At 40.9% G+C, this 20,841-nt stretch overlaps 1 protein-coding gene across 17 annotated transcripts in view; it reads left to right on the plus strand.

Annotated features, from left to right (window-relative positions):
* Positions 1 to 20,841, plus strand: part of LOC149196225 (uncharacterized) — a 126,713-nt gene that overhangs the window by 18,288 nt on the left and 87,584 nt on the right. For 16 of the 17 annotated variants that reach the window (XM_089405472.1, XM_089405474.1, XM_089405480.1 and 13 more), the window contains exons 2-3: positions 5,858 to 5,939; positions 6,148 to 7,304. The exons of the other annotated variant lie outside the window; for it this stretch is intronic. In XM_089405472.1, the coding sequence (XP_089261598.1) occupies positions 5,858 to 5,939; positions 6,148 to 7,304 (1,239 nt within the window). The remainder of the gene's footprint in view (positions 1 to 5,857; positions 5,940 to 6,147; positions 7,305 to 20,841) is intronic. 17 annotated transcript variants of the gene reach the window in all.

Consider the following 20,841-nt stretch of genomic DNA (forward strand, 5'->3'; position numbering starts at 1 on the left):
TTGTCTTCTTGCGATGAGCTCTAACAATGAACTCCTTGCCATCTTTGAACAGATGATATTTGTTTTCATGGCGATGAAAGATAGCTTTCCTGTCAAACAAGTAAGGACTTCCCAAAACAATTCCTGCTATATCAAAAGGTACCACATCAAGTTCAACTGTGTCAATAGAATGTGCAGTAATTGCAAAACGCAATGTGCACTTTCTTGAAACTTGTAAATTTGCATCCTTGCAAATCCATCCAAGTGGATATGGCTTTGGATGTGGAACGGTCTCAAGTTTAAGCTGCTTGACCAAGTCCTCTGATATAAGGTTTGCTTGTGACCCACTATAAAAAAGTGTGTCAATCTTAGTATGTTTTGAAATCACCCTCACATGAAACAGTTCAATTCTTTCTTCCTCATTAGGAGCTTGTACATGACAGTTTGAGGTACTAGTGTTGGCTTGAGTTTCAATTTCTTTTCCCTTCAAGTTTTTCAAACCCATGGCTGCAATTTTGGTTTCATCCCCTGAATCTTCCCCTAAATCTTGTGGTGTAGATGTAGTAGCAGCGGTTTTCTGTTTCCCTTTGGATTTGTTAGATTGAGGTCTTTTTTTAGGATGTAATTTCCAACAATTTTTCTTCTCATGGCCTGGTTTAGAACAATGTTTACATATCACTTTCTCACTCTCCTGCTTGACAGATGCATTCTTTTTGCCCTTTCCCTTGGAGGTTTTCTCTTTGTTTTTCCCCTTGGGGGGCTTGTTTCTACCCTCTTCAAATGTGTTTTTCCCCCTTGCCTCTAAATGGGTAGCTTGGACACAAACCTCGTCCAGGCTAGTAGGGTTAAACATCAAGATGGTGTGTCTAAGGTAGCTATGCAAGCCTCCAATATATTTCAGCAAGGTTTCCTGGGTCTACAAATCTACCCCTAACAAGAGAGCTCTTCTCCTGAATTCTTGGGTGTAGTCTTGGACACTCTGACCCTTAAGTTGTCTGAAATTTTGCCAGTTCATAATGGCTTTCTGCATGTGAGCAAGAGGATAAAACTGTTTTTTAATGGCTAACAGAAATTCAGGCCATGTTAAGGTAACCTTACCAAATTTCTTGATCTCCTCTTTAGTCTTGGCCTCCCACCAGACCAAGGCTGCTCCATCCATTCTCAAAGAAGCCAACTGAATCTTTGTGGCATCATCATGCATATTTTGGATCCTCAAGTAAACTTCCAACTGCCTAATCCAGTTGTCAAGCTTTTCTGCATTCACTTCACCATTAAACATAGGTAATTCGAATTTTACATCAAGCTTCAAAAAAGGACTTTTTCCAGAGGATCTATGCTTATGAACAGAAGAAGACGAGGATGAAGAGGAAGAAGGTGAAGATGGGGGTGGTGGATCACCATTTCCTCCATGTCCTTTCTTGGAATGATCATCATTCTTCTTACCTCCTGAAGAGCCCTCTCCTTCATGTGGATGTTTGGACCCTTCTCCAGCCAATTTCTCATTTATTTCTTGGTACAATATCCTCACCATTTCAGTGAGATCTAAGAAAGCCTTTCTGAAGACTCTTTCTTCTTCTCTTGGATCTATCTCTATAGGAATTTCTCCTTCATGTTCAGACATCCTTGAAGCTTCTGTTGAGACTCTTGAGGGTGAAATTGAAGGTGGCGGTGATGGCTCTTTGGCCTTCCTTGACTGAGGATTCTCTCGTTCTCTAGTCAACTGTCCTTCCCCTCTTTTAAGTTTCAACCTGTTAAGCATCAATACTTGCAAGACAATTAGAAGATCTTTGCACAAAAACAATCAAAAGACAACTACACCAGAGATTGACTGAAAAGAGCATTTATCTACTTTGCAATTGTATAACAAGAGCATTTCGAAGGCTTCCTGGCTCAGTTCAGGCTCTGTCTATAGCTTATTTGACTGATTTTGATACAAAGAAGCAACAATCTAGCTCTGATACCAACTTGATCTGAATTTGAAACTACTTGAAATTTGTTTGCAAGGTATTCAATTCAGAAATAAACATGTTTAAAAGACTTCCATGTCTTGCAGAAAGGAAACACATGAAATTTTCAGCTGTTTATGACCCATCTAAGCATAGCAGAATTATTTCCTTTTACTGTTTAACACATTAAAACGAATTTGTTCTGCAAAATAAACCAACCACATATGCAAAAGAAGTTGATAAAGCAGTTCACCCCCTCCAGGGCTACGTCTGCTGGGTCCAAAGCCCCCAAATGGGCTTGTCCTTGTTTTTATAAAATGCTCAAATTGAAAATACAGCTGAATAGAAGCATCTACAGGAGAAATAGATGGTAGAAATGGATTCAGAACACTTGAATCCTTCAGGATTGACTATTGGATCACCTCCAATGGATACCTGCAACCCTGTACAGTCTTCCCAATACTGGCCCCTGGTGGCTCCTAGAACTTTCACGGCTTCAAAACGTATGCAAATGACCTCTGATGGCTGTAAGACCTGCACCAATGGCTTCAGAAGGTCGAAAATACCCAAAATAAAAAAAAAATTCGTCCAAAACCGACTTTCTGGGCCAAAGTTATGGCCATTTACTCCTGACTGCCAGTTTGGCCTAACAAAACCCCAGTTACATTTAGTGACGGCCAGTTAAGCCCGCCAAATATGGCGGGACCGCCAAATTTGGCGCTCCGCCAATTCTGCCGCCAACTGTAACTGCAGTTCATAAATGCGCATGTGACCATAATGGCGGTTTCCCTCGGATTTTGTGCCGGCGGTTAGGGGTTTAGCTCCTGGTTCCCGAGCCGAGGTCACATCGAGGGCGTGGCTAGCCCTTAGGGGCTGGCCCCCTTCTTTCCCGCCCATAGCCAAATTCAAACTTTAAAATAATTCACCGCCACCCATCAAACAAGATTGACGGTTGTGGGCTAACGGTATGATGTTTGGTTAATACACATGCGGTCACAGGTTCAAACCTTCATACGCCCACAAAAGTTTTAAAAATGCCATCATACCCTCGCTGACGTCACCCTGGCCCACGTGGCGCCCTCCGGGCTTGCCACGTGGCGGCCTGTGATTGGCTGCCGAAAGGGAATATTCCCTAGAATATTCCAAGGAATATTCTGCGGAATATTCCTTTTTAATTTTTTTTTTTTTTTTAAATTCAAATTTTCTAATGTTTTGGGCAAAATATTCTTTTGGCCATATCTTCTTCATACGGCGATCGTTTTTCGAACCGTTTGCGGCGCCGGAATCGGGAGGACGAGCACTTTCCAGTCGTTCAGCTTTGAACCAGTTCTGAGCACTTTGAATTTTGAGCATTTTTACGACACTTAGGACATGAACACCTGATCAACCTCAAGGAATGCTTCAAAAGAGAGGTAGTGGTCAAACCCCAAAATAGTATGTGGACTGTCTCCACAAAGTGTGCCGCTCAAGATAATGCTCCAACAATAGAAATAAGATCAAGCAGGAGCATGCAATGTGCCACGTGAGGCCCTCCACGTATGCCACATACCTCAATAAATTCTCCATGAACAACTCAAATAAATTAATATATGTGCCAAGTCAAAGAGGTGAGGGCTCTTTCTAATATCCTGAAAAGATGACAAGTGCAGCTAAAATACCCCTGCAATAAAGATGAGAGAGCACCTAGGAGAAATGCACCCTAGAAAATTTCCCCATGTAAGTACCTCAACCACCCAAAAAATAATAGAATATCTCCATGTGAACTATGCCCTAGGAAGAAGTGCCAAAGTGGTTATACTACATTAGTGCTCATGGCAAAACCACGTGTTGTCTTCCAATACTATCAACTAATTTCCCCAAACCACATGCACAATAGAGTGCACCCTATAGTAGTGTGCCAAACTCTCCAACAATAATATAATAGTCGTGTAAGAAGTGAGTGGTCCATCAAAACCCTAAATCTTCTCCAAATAAACTTCTCCAAGTGTGAATAGCTACCAAGTGAAGTAGCGCACTCAAGCAATTAACCTCCAAGGTAATAGAATGGATTAAATTAACCATTGAATGGTTAAATGAACCTCAACATGACTGCACAAAGGTTAGTGTTTAAATAACGTTATAATCCAACCTCCCAATAGTTGCCAATTGATTAAATCAACATGAACATGTGTGCCAATGAAGGGTGGTGTGCTCCAACAAGCGTTGTACCGTGGAAAGAAGTTGTATCTCCTAGAAAAGACCACCATGATAACAAATACAATGACAAAATTGAAGCTTCACCTAGGTTTGAACCTTGGATACACCATGAAAGGACTATAACATGATAAAAACTCATCAAGCCTCAGGAGAAGGCTTGATCATCACAGATGTATGTGATACCCTCCACTCTAACTCAAAAATAGGAAAAAGTGCATCCACAGGGTATTAACATCATCACATGCATTCCACCTATGCAATGTCTAGCAAATGTTGCAATATCAAGTTATATAACCTAGGGAAATCCCACCAAGGCAAAATGCACTACTACAACACATCCTCCATTCACATCAGCATCATAAGAAGGGGACAATAGAAATGCTAACCCATCCAATCATCAAGTATTGCCCCACTACACATCAACACCAAAGGACCATGTAGAACACCCCCCTAGTGGCACAAATAATAATGTGAAGTCACTAGGAAGCTCCAACATCTTGAAACATCTACCTCCTAACATCATCATCATCTAACCCCTTGGGGTGGGCTATACCCATCATCCAAGAAGATGTAATCCATCCAAGGTAAACATATATACTAAAATGACATCATAATGAGATAGCATGCTCCATAACCATAAAATGTGCAACCAATGGGTGATCAACAAGGAAAGCACATCTTAGAAGAACTCTAATCAGCTAGCACAATCATCCAACCAAGGAGGAATGACTCCCCCAATGAAAGACCTCCATCAAATGATCTAATGCCATGAAGAGAAAAAGCTTCAAGATGTACCCCACCAAATCGGTCCTATGCTTAAACAAGGTACTAGCAATCCCACCAATGTGATAAAGATCACAAAGTGGAACTTCGTAATGTGTGAGTTGTCACACTGTCAATTTATCAGAATCTATTTTTGTAAACCAAAAGAAAAGAAATCCAGGTAGAAAAAACAGAACCACCTGGAAATCCCTCTGCCAATGAATTCTATTTACCTTCCTCTCACTGGGTAAAGCGGCAGATTTTGATTCAATATAATGTAACCATTTCTATTAAAAAAAGTAAAATTAGACAATTCTTATGTAAACTATTTGCTTTTGTTCAAGAGGAAACTTGCCAATTGGCTATAAGAAACTAGTTAAAATATTGCCATCTGGTCATACATAATCACTGAGTCGATAAACATTTCCCCAGGGTGATAAGTCTAAAGAAGAGCTGGTATAAAAAATGGAAGATAGTACAATTACTCACAATGCATTTTCCCAAATTTAGGCTTGATTACATCGGTTTATAAACACTAATCAGTCCATAAAACTGGCCAAAACTTCATGTCAGCTTTTGAGGATAGGTCTATTAGACTAATACATATTGTGTCTTTGAATTGTTTGAAACCTTAACACTAAGTCTAAAACTTTAAACTGGCCAGAAAGCTTCTCATAGCCTCTGGCAAATGCCATTGAGCCTAGTTCTATCTGATCCCTGATACATTTGGTGAGTATGCAAGCCTCTATTTTTAGTAGCAAAAAATAAATCGAAACTATCAGATATAGCTTCATGACATAGCCGTTAAAGATACAATACGTGTCTAGTAACTAGTTATGTTGTCAGTGCACTTTAATTGCTGTTGTAATATATGACGAAATCTCAAGTGGATGTGTAAAACCAATATGGTTGTGTATTTTCCAAGGACAAACTGCTTAAGCTGCATGGTTCTGAAGTGTTTTTTTTCAATTCAGATGCCAAGAAGCTTGTATTAGCAGAGAATGAATTACAGGACAGTTCTACATTGACCTGTGATGGGGTACCTTCTTGTTCCAGGCAAGTCATTTATCTGATTGGCAATAAGTATGCTTTCCTTCTATCAGCTATGCATATCCTGTGCATTGAATGATAAACCTGGATCAAGCTTCATATATTTAGTTTTTTGTTTTAATTTTTAAATCTTTTCACCTTGAACTTTGTGGGTGGCTGATCTACCCAGGTTTCAATATTTTACTGATAACACAGTTTGCTTTTGATGCTCCAGGAATGGGGATCCATATAAATCCAATGGCTCAACCATTGGAAGTGAGATTCAAAGTTCGAGACTGCTTCTTATGGCAGATTTAGACAGAGCTGCTTCTCGTGGAGTATTATCCCCTTCCATTCCATATTCCCAAAGCAGGCCTTTGCCATCAACTACCATCTTGTCTCCAGCACAAAATATGCTCAATAATTCCAAGTTAGCATCCTCTGCAAACAGATTAACTTCAATGTTTGAATCCCCTTCTGTTTTCTCTGGGAACTTGCGAAATAAAGGCTCTAACTGGCTCTTGTTATGTACAATTAACACCCTACATTTTTGTTCACTATCAACACCACATTTTGCTGTTCAACCTTTACTGCACCCCCCCACACGCAAACAGTTCTTTTCAAAACTGGTATTGGATCATATGCCACATCTTGGAACTCCCAAACCTTCTGTTCCTCCTGTGTTTCTTCAAGGAGTCACCTCAAAGGGTCTTATACCTCATGCACATGTTCATAATGTTCCACCATTTAAAAATTTTCACCAAGAAGCAAATCACAATGGTGCTCCATATTTTGTTATTCCTCTTAGCTCCCTAACAACAGGAAAAATGAAACATATCGAAGCTGCTTCCTCACCATATGATTCAGTTAGATCAGGACCTTCATTACTTCTGACACAGGATAGGCAGTCTCAAGAAAGCTTACACTTCGGAAAATATACACGTTCTGTACAGCCATCCCATGCTTTACCAGTCACTGTCCCATCTTTAGTTCCAATGCACCATGGGCAGCCTCAAGATCCATCATCTCGAAGGGTTCAGGCACCAGAGAACAGACCTCCTGTCAGATTTCTTCCTCCATCAAATGCTTTGCCTTTGCAAGCACTGCCTCCTATTGCATCAAATGGAGAGCGGACACGAGGTCCATTTGTGAATGAGCATCAACCTCCGAGAGTTCTGCCACCAACATTAGCTTCCCAAGGCCCTACAATGGTCACCTCTCCACCTTTAGTTTCTTCTCGTGCTCAGCAGTATCAGATGCACCCATCTGCATTTCATCCTATCATGCCAAATCCTTCAAACCATAAAATATGGCTTTCTCCCTGGGTTATTGGTACTCCATCTCAAATACAGTCTCCAGTAGAACATTCGAGGGCTTCATTTTCTCCATCTGGTGAGGTTCTACTTTTAGATTATTTATATGACATGTCTCTCTTGTCATGAGGATGCTTGCCATAATCTTCAGAGTTAGTTTGAGAAAGTTCTATGATGTTGTCAACTACATTGGATGAATTGATAGTGTTCTGTTGGATGTAATATCTGACAGTAGTTAGATGATTTTGTAATCTACCTTCAATAAGCAAGTAATGACAGTTTTGAAACCTTGCATTGGAATTTTTGCAAGTTTTAATTGTCCATTCCTAACCATGTGCTGCAAATATGAATTATTTATTTGATATTGTTATTGCCAAGCTGTGATAGTTCAGATGTACTAGAGTATGCGTATGGCATGTAACCAATCATTCTTTTGGTCTGCTCGTCTATAACATCCTTCTATTTAACTTATTCAACTTAGGCTAAATTGAAAAATTCTAGGCCAGGTTTACATTATTCAGTATGTTGTAAGTTATGTTCATCCGTATTCGGTTGCATATGCAAGATTTTACCTTTGGTTCTAGTTTACAAAAATTAGGACTGTACACAAAGTTGTATTCATTACTGCTGAGCACCATTTTGCCCTGCATCAAATATGTCTTGTCATTATCAGGATCTTTTTGTGCTCATCTCATGTTAAGCATAACTCTTATTTATCATGTCTCAACTAGGGGTCCTTATACATGGTAGATAGGGACTAAGTTATGTGACAGAGGGGCGCAAGTACCTGACATGGGGCATGTAGACCCCCCCCCACAAGGGGATTATATACATATACATAGCCCAGTGGGTTAGTCCAAATGGTTCAAACAGGCTGTTTCAAGGCGGAGTTCACTGTGAGGTCTCCAGTTTTAATGCAGCCAAGTCCTGTGGGGTTACCAGTTGCTATGTGGCTGGTGGTTGAGATGTTTTCCATCCAGGGATTCTGAGGAAGTGGGTGGATTCTGCAAGGTTTTCTTGGATATATCTATATGAGAAACAACTCATTGAGCTGAAATTGTGAAAATAAATTGATCTCATCCTACAACTTTTAATTAAGGATGAGGGTGTTAGTACAATGCTAGAGCTTAATTACAATTGGCACATGGCCCAAGAAGGTGCAAGCCCCAAAGAAGGTGGCTAGGCCACAATAGCCACAACTGATAGATACCATGCATGGGAGGAGCATGCCGACTAGTGTTTGAACCTTGGTCATTTTCACAACAGCAACTCCAAGTTGCCACTAGACTTCAACCCCAACAGACACAGATACACATATCCTTTCTTTATATATAATTAAACAATAATTAAAAAAATCTTATTTTTTCTAAAATTGTGTCTTGTGCCTTGTGTGTTGGACATTAAGAGGATGGTTTTTTAGAAGTTCATGTCCTATCGCTATCAGACATGTGGGTCACACATGTCTCATGTGTTTTCATGTCAAATATTGTGACCACGGGACACATGCATTACCAAGGGATACATGCACTAAATAAGTTGTCACTGTTTTTTAGGTTAAAGCCTTAAATAAGGTGGACTTGTGAATATTTAAAAGTCTCTTTGCTTGGATTAATGTTAGGCAATTCCATCTTATGTACATTAAGTTAATTTAGGCGGGCCTTTCTACCATGACAAAATCAGCATTGATCCATGTAAGGTCATATTTGGATTCCTAAGTCCATCTAGACTCTATAGGCTTGAATGATGAATCTCTCTAGGGCGATCCTTGCCAAGTGATCTACAATTACTTATGTACCCTTTGCGTGCTATGTATGAATTTTAATTTTTTCGCATGAATTATAATTTGTTGTATGTTAAAATTAAATAGTTAATCATTTGCATTAGGTTGCATTTAGACCATGCAAATCACTATGTTGGAAACAAAATAAAAAGGAAAAATACCTAGGTGACAGGGTACAATAGTAATAGGAACAAAAATATGCCTCAGTTGGTGGTTGGAGGCATCACTGGAGTTAATAAATAAAGGGGAAAATCATCTATATTTCAGTTTACAGAGGGTCATTGGGTGTGAATATAGCCAACATATGGCTAAAACAACACAACAGTGGGCTGAGAATGTTACAGGTAGAGACGACAATGGGTTAGGGATATTACAAAGTGAGGTGGTAAGGTCTGGAAATGGAGCTCGAGATGTCAGGGGCCTCTGGGTCTAATGACTGATGGCAAGGGAGGCGAATTGGGTATAGATTCGCTGTCAAAGTTCTCTAGGGCCAATTCTCGGGTCACTCTTATGGGATTGGGAAGTAGTCAAACTTGTTAGGAGCGCTTTTCTCAGGAAATATCTAATGTTGCTCCCTCTGGTGCTCTAAGAACTTCTGATGTGTGGTTTGGCATCATTGAACTGGTCTCAATGGTATATGTTGATCTCCTCAAGGGGAAGGTTGAGAAGAGGCTCGAGATCTCACCCTTCTGTTATTTGGAGCATCTTGAACCTCTACCGCTACCTGTGGGGCATGGTGTGTAGGTGTTGAGATTTGTGGTTGAAAATATCCTTGATGAAGAGTGCTAAGCTTTTCCGGTCCTAGTATATGAAGACCAATGTTATCGGAATTGAACTGATGTTCGATCCAGAGAATCTTATGGACTGGGAACCGGTGAAAAACCAAACCAAAAAATCGGTCGACCAAAAACACATAAAATATTCAAATTTTAAAGAAAAAATATATATTCATGTGCATCCATATGAATCCAAACCATTTATACACAAATATTCAAAATTTCTCATTTATATGGAAAGTAAGAGTGCATATAACCAAAATAACACTTAGTGTAAAACATCACTGAACCAAAATACATCAAGAAGGAAGCTGTAGATGGCCTCTATAGTCTAAAATAAGCATGATACTACAATACTACAACTACAATTGGTAATGGCCATCATTAGAATCATCATCCTGCTCGTCGTCACGTGCAAAATGAGTAGTCTCTAAGTCTGTAGTGGGGTTTCGGCTTGATTCCCTTGGTCCTGAAGGTGGTGCTTGTGATATCTCTCCCTCTAGAGCCTATGGAGGTGGGTCCAAGTCCAAGCAAGGAAGGTATTCATTGTCAAATGCTAGTGCCTAACTTTGCACAACCCATTTTGATGTTGGATCAATGTCACCCAAGACTATGTTGCTTGATTCAGGTGTTTTGTTCAACAATTGGTTATGCCTCAACCTAAGGTTGTACTGAACATAAACAATGTCATTCTACCACTTTTGCTCCAAACTATTCCTCTTCTTAGTGTGTATATGCTAAAAAGCGCTCCAATTCCGCTTACACCCCAAAGCATTGCATGTCTGGCTCAATATCCGAAGGGCATTGTCTACCAAATTGTTGCCACCAATAGGCTGCAAAAATGGTGGAAGGAAAAGAAGTATTAGCAAATGACTTTGAGACTTGGTCTCAATAATTGCAATAAGTAATGTAATCTGCAAATTTTTACATTTCTTACTTGGGGGATCCCTTGCTCTGTTTCTTATAGCCATAGACATGCCAAAGGTATTGGTACTATCTCTTAAATTCAACAGCTTGGGATGAATTTGATCTTGAATCTTGGGATCTAAGACCATGCACTTGATGCATCTATACAATCCCTCTATTACCTCCCCATTTGCCTCAAAATCTGTTGTGTAATGGTACCTTATAAGTTCAAAAAACAAAAAACTATTCATCAATTGATTTTGAATGTTTGGAAAAGCTTTTTTAATTAGTAATGAATGATAAAAATGATAAGTATTGAAATCCAAAATTACATGCCTTGGATTTAAATAGTAGCCAAATGCATGTAAAGGTCTATAGAGTTGTTTGTTCCATCTTTCATCAATGATTATCTATAGAGGGATGTACTTCTGTCTTTTATCCCCATATGCCGACTTTATTTGTTTTTTGGACTGATCCATGGCCTCATAAACAAACCCTGTGGTAGGTTTATCACCATCCACCATCCAAAACACTCTCACAAGAGGCTCAATAATTAGCACAATCTCTTCTTCTTTCCACCAATTTTTTTGTGAAACACTTGGTCAACCATCTATTTCCCTTCAACCTTTTTGCTCCACTAAGTTTCATTCAATTTATCACAAGAAAACATCTTCCTCAAGTTGGCTTTTTGTTGAACCTCTGGTCAATGTCCTTTATGACCTAGCCAAGTCCTTCTGGCTTCTAAGGTGAATGTATCCATCTCCCCTTGTCAAAGTCCTTTATGACCTAGCCAAAGTCCTTTATGGCTTCAGGAGATGGTCTGCCCGATCCTGCAAAGACATCAACACTTCCTCTCAACGAGGGAGACATTTTGCATCGTGCCAAGCTTGTCTTTGAAGTATACAAACTTCACTCTAGACAGAGGCTTGGTGAGAATGTCAACAATATGCTTGTCTGTGGATACGTATTTGTTAAATTATGGCAGTGTTCCACGGGGACGCGTCCCCTAGGGTCGGGTGCGCACACCCCTCGCACCCCATGCACCCAGGACGAGGAGTCTCTTGGGGGTGCGTTTCCCCACGCACGCTTTTTGGGGAGTCTCGGGGAGACGCAGGGGGGGTGCGTTTCCCCAGTGTGGGAGTCTAGACTCCCCAAAAAAGGGTGCTTCTGGGCGTCCCCCTTCAGTGTGGGAGTCTAGACTCCCCAAAAAGGGTGTGCCTGGGCGTCCCCCTTTAAATTTGTCTAATAAGACTTAAAAATTCAAAATTCAAAATCAAAAATTCAAAAATCAAAACCATTATTTGTTTTTAAACTAAAATTAAAACTAAATAACTAAAACTTAAAAGTCTAAAAAAAAAATTAAAATTAAAACTAAATAACTAAAACTTAAAAGCCTAAACCTAAAAGTCATGAAAGGCAAAACTTAAAGTTAAAAGCTCATTTCATTTCAATCCAAAGTCATTTCCATTTCCACGCAGAGGCATTTCCAGACAACGCTGAAATACCATTTCCACGCACAGTTGAAAGCGTGAACAGTGAACACGCCTAGCCAACCTCCCTGCCGCCACTGCTGAGCCAAGACTTTGAGCCAGTCGCCTTGCATTGCTCCAACCCACTGTTTGCCTGAACGTTGAGACGCTAAGCTGAGGGACGGTGAGCCGAGTCATTGTTGTAGAATGATGAACCATTGAATGATGAATGATATCGATCAATGTATTTGAATATTTTATTATTGATTTTTATTTTTGTTTTTTGAATCTCATGGTATGTATGAATAATAATTAATTCAATAATGAGACTTGTCACTTGAGTATGTCATATGAATGATGTATGTACCAAAATGAATGATGAGGATGGATCAATGGTTTAAATTTCAATTGTCTATTTAATATTTTTATGCTGTCATTATTGAACAGTGGACAATGAATATGAACTTGAATTATATATATATATACCTTGACGACTCCCCGCACCCCCGAAATTTCCCTAAAATTTGAGGGTACTCCCACACGTCCCCCCTGTGCGTCTCCCCGCACCGGAGTCTTGGTGGAACATTGAATTATGGTATGTTCTATGCTTAGAGCAGTATACTTCTTTTCTTTTTATTAGCCACAGATTAGCAATCACATATACATTAAGTAAAGTGCAGATAGAACATTAAACGATCAACAGAAAACAAGCCAAGACAAGAGACACAAGATGTGATGGCTAGCCAGGGACAAACCCTAATGTGGGAAACCCTTTGATCAAATATTCTTTTATCTTCAATAGTTCAACAGAGAGAAATAGTACAAAATCATAATTCTGTAATTTTATATCAGTAGTAGCAAACCCTAGATCAACAAAGTCAAACTTGGTCAAACAAGTTGAAATTGACCTCCAATATGCTCGATCAATTTCCGGTCAACTAGTCCTCGAACAGCCTGAAGAAACAACCCTTGAACACCCCCAAAAACACAGTCAAACTGCTGTTGACTGAAGTCAACTTGCTGCCCAAAACTAGGGCAATGAACACTGGTCAAACCTGTGGATGGATTGCCTCAATTTTTGTGCCAAAATTTGCGGCCTGCCTAGGAGAGGAAGCCACACCAAAACCACACCCTTGTTGAGTCAACGCTTGGTCAAAGATACCTTCAGCAGCTTTTGTGTCCTCCTTTCAGTGTCCATCTTGCCCTAATGCATCCTCCATCTTCCCACGTGTGGGCTGCTCCTTGTATAACCCAAAGCTAAGGAGAGAGAGAAGAATGAGTGAGATGAGATGATGAGAAAATGAATCAACCTCTCTTGTATTTATATGATGCACTGGGCATGTGTGCCACACATTTAACTGTTTGCTGACCTTGACAATTTGTCAAGTAAATACAAATAAATTCATATCTCCATAAATACTTGTTGGAATCGGATGATCCTTAGATCAATCTTACACCTCTCGACAAGAGGAATCTAGGAAAAATATCAGCTGCCATAAATGAGGTGACCCACATGGAGTTTGGCCCTAGTTGCCAATTTTAACACACCCTCTCAACTAGGGAGAACTCCATCTGCAATCCGTCTGACTGTCGCTACTATCCCAACCATCAAATGCACTGCCCTGCACTGCTTGGCCCTGCTTTGCTCGAACTGTGAAGAAGAAGAAATGACCGAGGATGTATCATACCATCCTCCACTGACCCGAAGTCAGTCTCAGAGTGTGTCATACCACTCTCACTGATCCCAGATCAGTATCATTTATCCCAGATCAATGGAGGTCGTCCTAGCATAGGGAGTACGGTAGATACAACGATGTGTCCATTGATAGTACTACTAATAGTCCCTAACCTCATTTCCCTACTCATTGATCAGATGAGAGGTACTTCCCATGAGTCCCAGATTGCATGGGCAGGATGCCTCGACAGGAGAACTAATCATCCTGTCCACAGGAGAACAAATCATCTTGTCCAATAGTCTCCACAGGAGAACTAATCATCCTGGCCCACAGGAGAACTAATTATCCTGTTCCACAGTCGCTACCGAGAACTAATTATCCTGTTCCACAGTCGCTACCGAGAACTAATCATCCTGTTCCACAGTCGCTATGGAGAACTAATCATCTTGGCCCACAGAAGAACTATTCATCCTGTTCCACATTCGCCACAGGGTGTCACAGGGGAAGGTTGAACCTTTCACCCTGTACATAGTGCCCCGCTAGGGGATGGTGAGTTGCCCTATGGTCGTATGTTGCTCCAAGAAGTACCCCGCGCCCCCCTGGAGCTCCTAGAGCTCAATACATCATACTCGATCCTCATAAGAGGGTCTCTGAACAACACCAAGTTGTTCTTGGAAAGTCAAGAATTTGACCTTTCCTAGGGCTTCGTCAAAATGTCGGCGACCTGTTTATCTGTATCGATATGTTGGAGCCTTATTGCTCCTTGCTGCACCATATCCCGAATATAGTGGTACTTGATATCGATATGCTTGGAGCAATCATGAAATACAAGATTCTCTGATAAACGAATCCCGCTCTGGTTGTCACACAGGATCATGGTGGTATCCAATGTAAATCCAAATAGCTCACTGAAGAGCTTTCGCAACTAGACCACCTCATAGGAGGCCATACTGGCAGCAATGAACTCTGTCTCGGCGGTGCTTAAAGCCACCGCTCAAAGCCACCGACTTCTGCTTCCTGCTCATCCAGGATATCAAGGCAGATCCAAAGAGAAACAGAACCCGAAATTGCTCTTTTGGTCCACCACACTGCCTGCCCAATTAGCATCGGTATATCCAAGCAGTCTCACATCTTCAGCAGTGTATCTCAACTCATGAGTGATTGTGCCACGAAGATATCTCAACAGATTCTTGGCACCAATCCAATGTGTGTGGTGAGGCTCAACCATATGTTGACTGCAAAGCATGTATCCGAATGAGAAGTTCATCAAGAACATCAATGCTTCGACGAGTTGATGATACTCGGTAGAATTTCGTAAAACAGGTCCAGCAGCACTACTGCTTAACTTCTTGAAGTCAAGCTCCATCGGGGTAGTCATGGGCTTGTAGTCCACCATACCGAATCTCTCCAATATTTTCACCACATATTTTCCCTGAGATAGGAAATCTCCCTTGGTTTCTGCCAGACTTCCAGTCTTAGGAAATAGTGCATTAGTCCTAGGTCTTTCATGTCGAACTCGGAAGCCAACTCCCTCTTACATTTGAGAATGAGAGGGTCTGCATTGGTTAGAAAGAGGTCGTCAACGTAGTGAATCCTAGCTTCATCAGGTAGCTATTGATACTCTCATACCATGCTCAGGGTGCCTGCTTTAGCCCTTAAAGGGCTTTCTTCAATATGCACACGTGAGATTCTCGATCATGAATCTCAAATCCTTCAGGTTGCTCCACATAGACCTCCTCTTTGATCGAACCATGCAAGAACGCGGTCTTGACATCCATCTGATGTAGGTTCCATCCTTGCGAAGCAGCAAGGGCTATGATCGAGTGGATGGTGGTATATCGGGCAACATGTGCAAATATCTCGTCATAGTCTATACCTTCCTTCTGAGAGAAGCCACGAGCAACAAAACGAGCCTTATACTTTTCCGCACTTCCATCAACTGCATGCTTTATCTTGTAAAGCCATTTCGAAGTGACAACTTCTTTGTCTAGGGGTCTGGGGACCACATCCCAGACATCGTTTTTCATGATGGACTCATATTCCTCAGTCATAGCATCCTTCCATACTTGATGCTTGACAACTCTCGCGAATGATGAAGGCTCATTTTGGATGATCGTGCTCATGATGGTCAAGTATCCCTGATACCTGGTCGGTTTCTTACTTTCTCGGAAGGTTCTCCTGGGTGCAACGTGCCCTTCAGCATCATCAAGTGTCCCCTTAGCTATGAAGGCCTCTTCCTAGAAGAGGAAGGCTCTTGCGGAGGGGGATCAATAGGATCCATAGGTTCTTCCACATTAGGCATTGTCTCATCTTCCTTTTCCTTTGGTTCCCTGGTCTCAGCTTCTTTAGATCCCCTTTGAGTAGGAAGATTGTCAACTTTGCTAAGAGTCATATCTTCGTCAAAGGTGACATCATGGCTAATCTTGATTTCCCTTTGACCAGCCACATAGATTCTATAGCCCTTAGTGTTTTCACTATAGCCCACGAAGATTCCTTTCTTTCCAGATGCACCCAATTTATTCTTCTTCTCCTTCGGCACATGAAAATATATCGGACTTCCAAAAATTCTAAAATGAGATACGTCAGATTTCTTACCAGTGAACATCTCTTCGGGAGCCCTTGGAACCCAGTGCTTGATGAGGGCATCGGTTTTGCACATATACGACAATATTCGTAGCTTCGACCCATAGAAACTTCGGAAGTCTTTGATCGTGAAGCATAGCACAGATAGCTTCCACAATTGTACGATTCTTCCTTTTCGCCACATCATTCTGCTTAGGAGTATATGGTGTTGTAGTCACCCTCTTAATGCCATCTTCTTTGCAAAAGTCATGCAACTCATTGGATTCATACTCAGTCCCATTATCAGTCCTTAAGATCTTGATTTTCTTTTCGGTTTGATTCTCGATCAAGGCTTTGAAGCGACGAAACCAAGTGAACACTTCATCCTTCTATTTCAAGAAGTATGTCCAAGTCTTGCGGGAATAGTCATTTGTAAAAGTGAGGTAATATAAATATCCTCTCAAGGAGTTCACAGGCATCATACCAGATATGTCTGAGTGAACCAACTGCAATATATCAGAGATCTTGCTTAGGCTTGAGGGGAATGTCCCCTTTCGAGCTTCCCTTTGGCACATCCCGGACATACACCTTCTTGCTCTACTTGGAACTCGGGCATCCTTGTCACCATTTGTCTTGCATTGGGTAGAGCTTTATAATGAAAGTGATCAAACCTTCGATGCCATAGTTTAGATTGAAGTGATGTGTCACAAGACATGACACCCAGCGGACTTCCTCCGACCTGATATAATGAATCAACTCGAAACCCAAGAGTGAAAGCTTCTTTAAAATTCTTTTTCCATATACATGCCTTGCCATCGATGAAGGTTACCTTGTAGCCTTTGTCTTCCATTGTTGAAATGGACACCAAGTTCTTTTTGAGATCAAGTACATATAGGACTTCTTGCAAATGGATTGTATTACTCTGATTCAATTGAAGAGTGACATTCCCTACGCCTTTCATGGGATATTTTGCATTGTCCCCAAGAACAATTTCCAGGTTGGTCTCCTTCTCTATCAGGTTAGAGAGAGCTTCTTTGAAACCAGTAAAGTGCCTTGAGGCATCACTATCAATAAGCCAATTTCCCAGCGTGTCCGGGGAGCAGTAGTAGAGAGGGCCACTGGTAGAGAATATTCATCTTGCTTATTGTTAACAACGTTAGATTCATACCTAGAGTTTCTTGCCTTTTTGAAGGGTTGTCCTCTTACTTGATTTCCGACATTTCTTTTACCTCTGCCATTAGACCTACCATTCCTTTGATTGCCTTGAGTGTGATTTTGGTCATCTTCATGGTGTGAGTCCCTTTTATCAGGGCACTCCCTCGCATAGTGGCCCATTTTATTGCAATTGTAACATCGTCCTTTTCTTCCACCTTTCGGTCCAGCCTTTCCTTTGGATTTAGTGCCAGAATTGTTTCTTCTTTTAGCATGAGAAGAAAAGGCAGAGGGATGGCCTTTAAGTGCGGGCATTTCTTGCTCTTCCATCCTTGTTTCTTCTTGAATACATCCAGCCATCAATTCCTCAAATCCTGGGATGACATTATTGTTGAGAAGAGTAGTCTTGAATATATACCATTCAGGTGGCAGTCCTTCAAGAGTTGTTATAGTCATTTCCATGTCAGGAACTACTTCCCCAATAGATAGGAGATCATTCTTGATCTCGGTGATTCTTAAGAAATATGCTTTCATACTCTCATCTTTGTCCTTCTTAATTTCCTTCAGCGTATTTCTAAGGAACAAAACTTGATTTGCATCATTAACTTTAAATAAACTCATTAGTCTATCGTAGATTTCCTTGGAAGTTGTCAACTCGGAAACATAGGCCACCAGGCGCTTGTCGATAGAGTCCCCGATGATCTTCCTTGCTTTGACAGTTGACTTCTCCCTTGGACCACTTGCTTTTGGCAGCAGTGGGTGCATTTGATGGAGGCGCAACAACATTGCCTCTCACATGGTCCAACACTTCCTGATCTTCTAAAGTCAGATCAAGAGACATCTTCCATCCATGATAGTCAGACTTCTCACGGAGCTTGTCTTCGGCAGGAAAGAGTGTTGAGGACCCCATGAAGTTTTTAGGATAGCCTTGCCAACCTTCTCTTCGGTGATTGCTCTTGCTCTTGCTCTTGCTTGGGCTTTGTCTTCACCTAACCTCTGATACCATGTTAAATTATGGTATGTTCTATGCTTAGAGTAGTTTACTTCTTTTCTTCTTATTAGCCACAGATTAGAAATCACATATACATTAAGTAAAGTGCAGATAGAACATTACAACAGAAAACAAGCCAAGACAAGAGACACAAAATGTGGCGGCTAGCCAGGGACAAACCCCAATGCGGGGAAACCCTTTGATCAAATCTTCTTTTATCTTCAATAGTTCAACAGAGAGAAATAGTACAAAATCAGAATTCTATAATTTTATATCAGTAGCAGCAAACCCTAGATTAGCAAAGTCTAACTTGGTCAAACGAGTTGAAATTGACCTCCAATATGCTTGGTCAATTTTCGGTCAACTAGCCCTCGAACAACCCTTGAACAACCCAAAAACACAGTCAAATTGCTATTGACTGAAATCAACCTGTTGCCCAAAACTAGGGCAGTCAACGCTGGTCAAACACGTGGATGGATTGCCTCGATTTTTGTGCCAAAATCTGTGGACTGCCTAGGAGAGGCAGCCACACCAAAACGTACCCTTGATGAGTCAACGCTTGGTCAACGCAGGTCAAAGATACCTTTAGCAACTTTTGCGTCCTCCTTTCAGCGTCCTTCTTGCCCTAATGCGTCCTCCTTCTTCCCACGTGTGAGCTGCTCCTTATATAACCCAAAGCTAAAGAGAGAGAGAGAAGAATGAGTGAGATGAGATGATGAGAAAATGATTCAACCTCTCTTGTATTTATATGATTCACTGGGCATGTGTGCCACACATTTAACTGCTGGCCAACCTTGACAATTTGTCAAGTAAATACAAATAAATTCATATCTCCATAAATACTTGTCGGAATCGGATGATCTTTAGATCAATCCTACACCTCTCGACAAGAGGAATCTAGGAAAAATATCAGCTGCCATAAATGAGGTGACCCACATGGAGTTTGGCCCTAGTTGCCAATTTTAACAGTATTGGAGCTTCACTGCTCCTTTTTGCACCATGTCTTAGATGAAGTGACTTGATCAAATAATCTTGCAAGGAGCTTTTGAAGCCACACTGCTTCATGGTTTGCGACATTGGCTGCGATATACTTTGCTTCTGCTATCTTGAGTGCAATAGAAATCTGCTTCCTGCTAAACCAAGATATCATAGTCGATCCCAAGATGAAGTAGCAACCTTGAGGTACTCTTTCTGCACTCCTTGCTCAATCTGAATCCTATATTCTTGCAGCCTTACTTCACCACTTGAGACATATCTCAAACCATATCCAATTGTTCCACATTTGTAACTCAACACATGCTTCGTTACAACCCAATGTACATGCCTCGACTCAACGATAAACTGGCTCAAGAGTGCTCATTACAAATCAAATATCTGAGATAGTGTTAACTAGGTACATCAAGGATCCAATCAACTGCGTGTACATTGTGAGATCCACCAAATTTGAATCTCCAATCTCAAGAAATAGTGTATTTGGCCAAAATCCTTCATTTCAATCTCCAAGGCCAACTCTCTCTGGCACTGAAGCAGGTCTTCTTGTGGTAGTCCTAGTTACTCCCTTTGTTGCGTAAGCAAGTCCTTTTGACATTGCTACTCCCTCTGTCACGTAAGCAAGCCCTTTTTCTATTTCATCGTTTTCTGAAAGGAGGCATACTGCTCCTAAAGACATGCCATCTCTGAGCATTTGGTTTGACAATCATGACATCCTCTTGGAAGACTGCTCTTTCCACTTTGCCTAATTATTTGCTCCCTCGATACTCGAAGCTCTTCTAGTCATCTGCCACGGTCCTGGATGTATGTACAATTTATCCCTCGCAAACACCAATCACTCTTGCTGAGTTTATGCTTGAGCTGTTAGGTCACACAAGAACCTATCCATCAGAGCCTGGAGCAAAAAATATCCGTGTACTCCCTCTTATTAGTAGAACCCTCTTGCCACAAACTTTGCTTCATTCTTTCCAATGCTTGCCATTTGCTGCCATAATCAATGCCTTGGCAGTCTTCATGACGTACTTGCAAAAAGTTGCCAAAAGTCGCGATTAAATCGACAAAGTCTGATTTTTTGGAATAGTCGATTTAATCCGCCGACTTTTTGGTGATTTTTTCCCAGTTGAAAAAGTCGGGATTAAATCGAGACTTTTTCCAAAAAATTGTGAGTGAGGTAGTTTCTTTAATGACTTTTTAATTTTTTTTTGAAAAAATTTGGGATTTTATTGAAAATGTTGGGAGTTTTTCCAAAAAATCGTGAGGGAGGTAGTATTTTTAACAATTTTTTTATAAATTTTTTAAAAATTGAATATTTTT

Source organism: Pinus tabuliformis, chromosome 2_2, assembly GCF_031772625.1.
Source record: "Pinus tabuliformis cultivar Carrire ecotype Pingquan chromosome 2_2, CPIR1, whole genome shotgun sequence".
In the NCBI taxonomy this organism is placed as follows: domain Eukaryota; kingdom Viridiplantae; phylum Streptophyta; class Pinopsida; order Pinales; family Pinaceae; genus Pinus; species Pinus tabuliformis.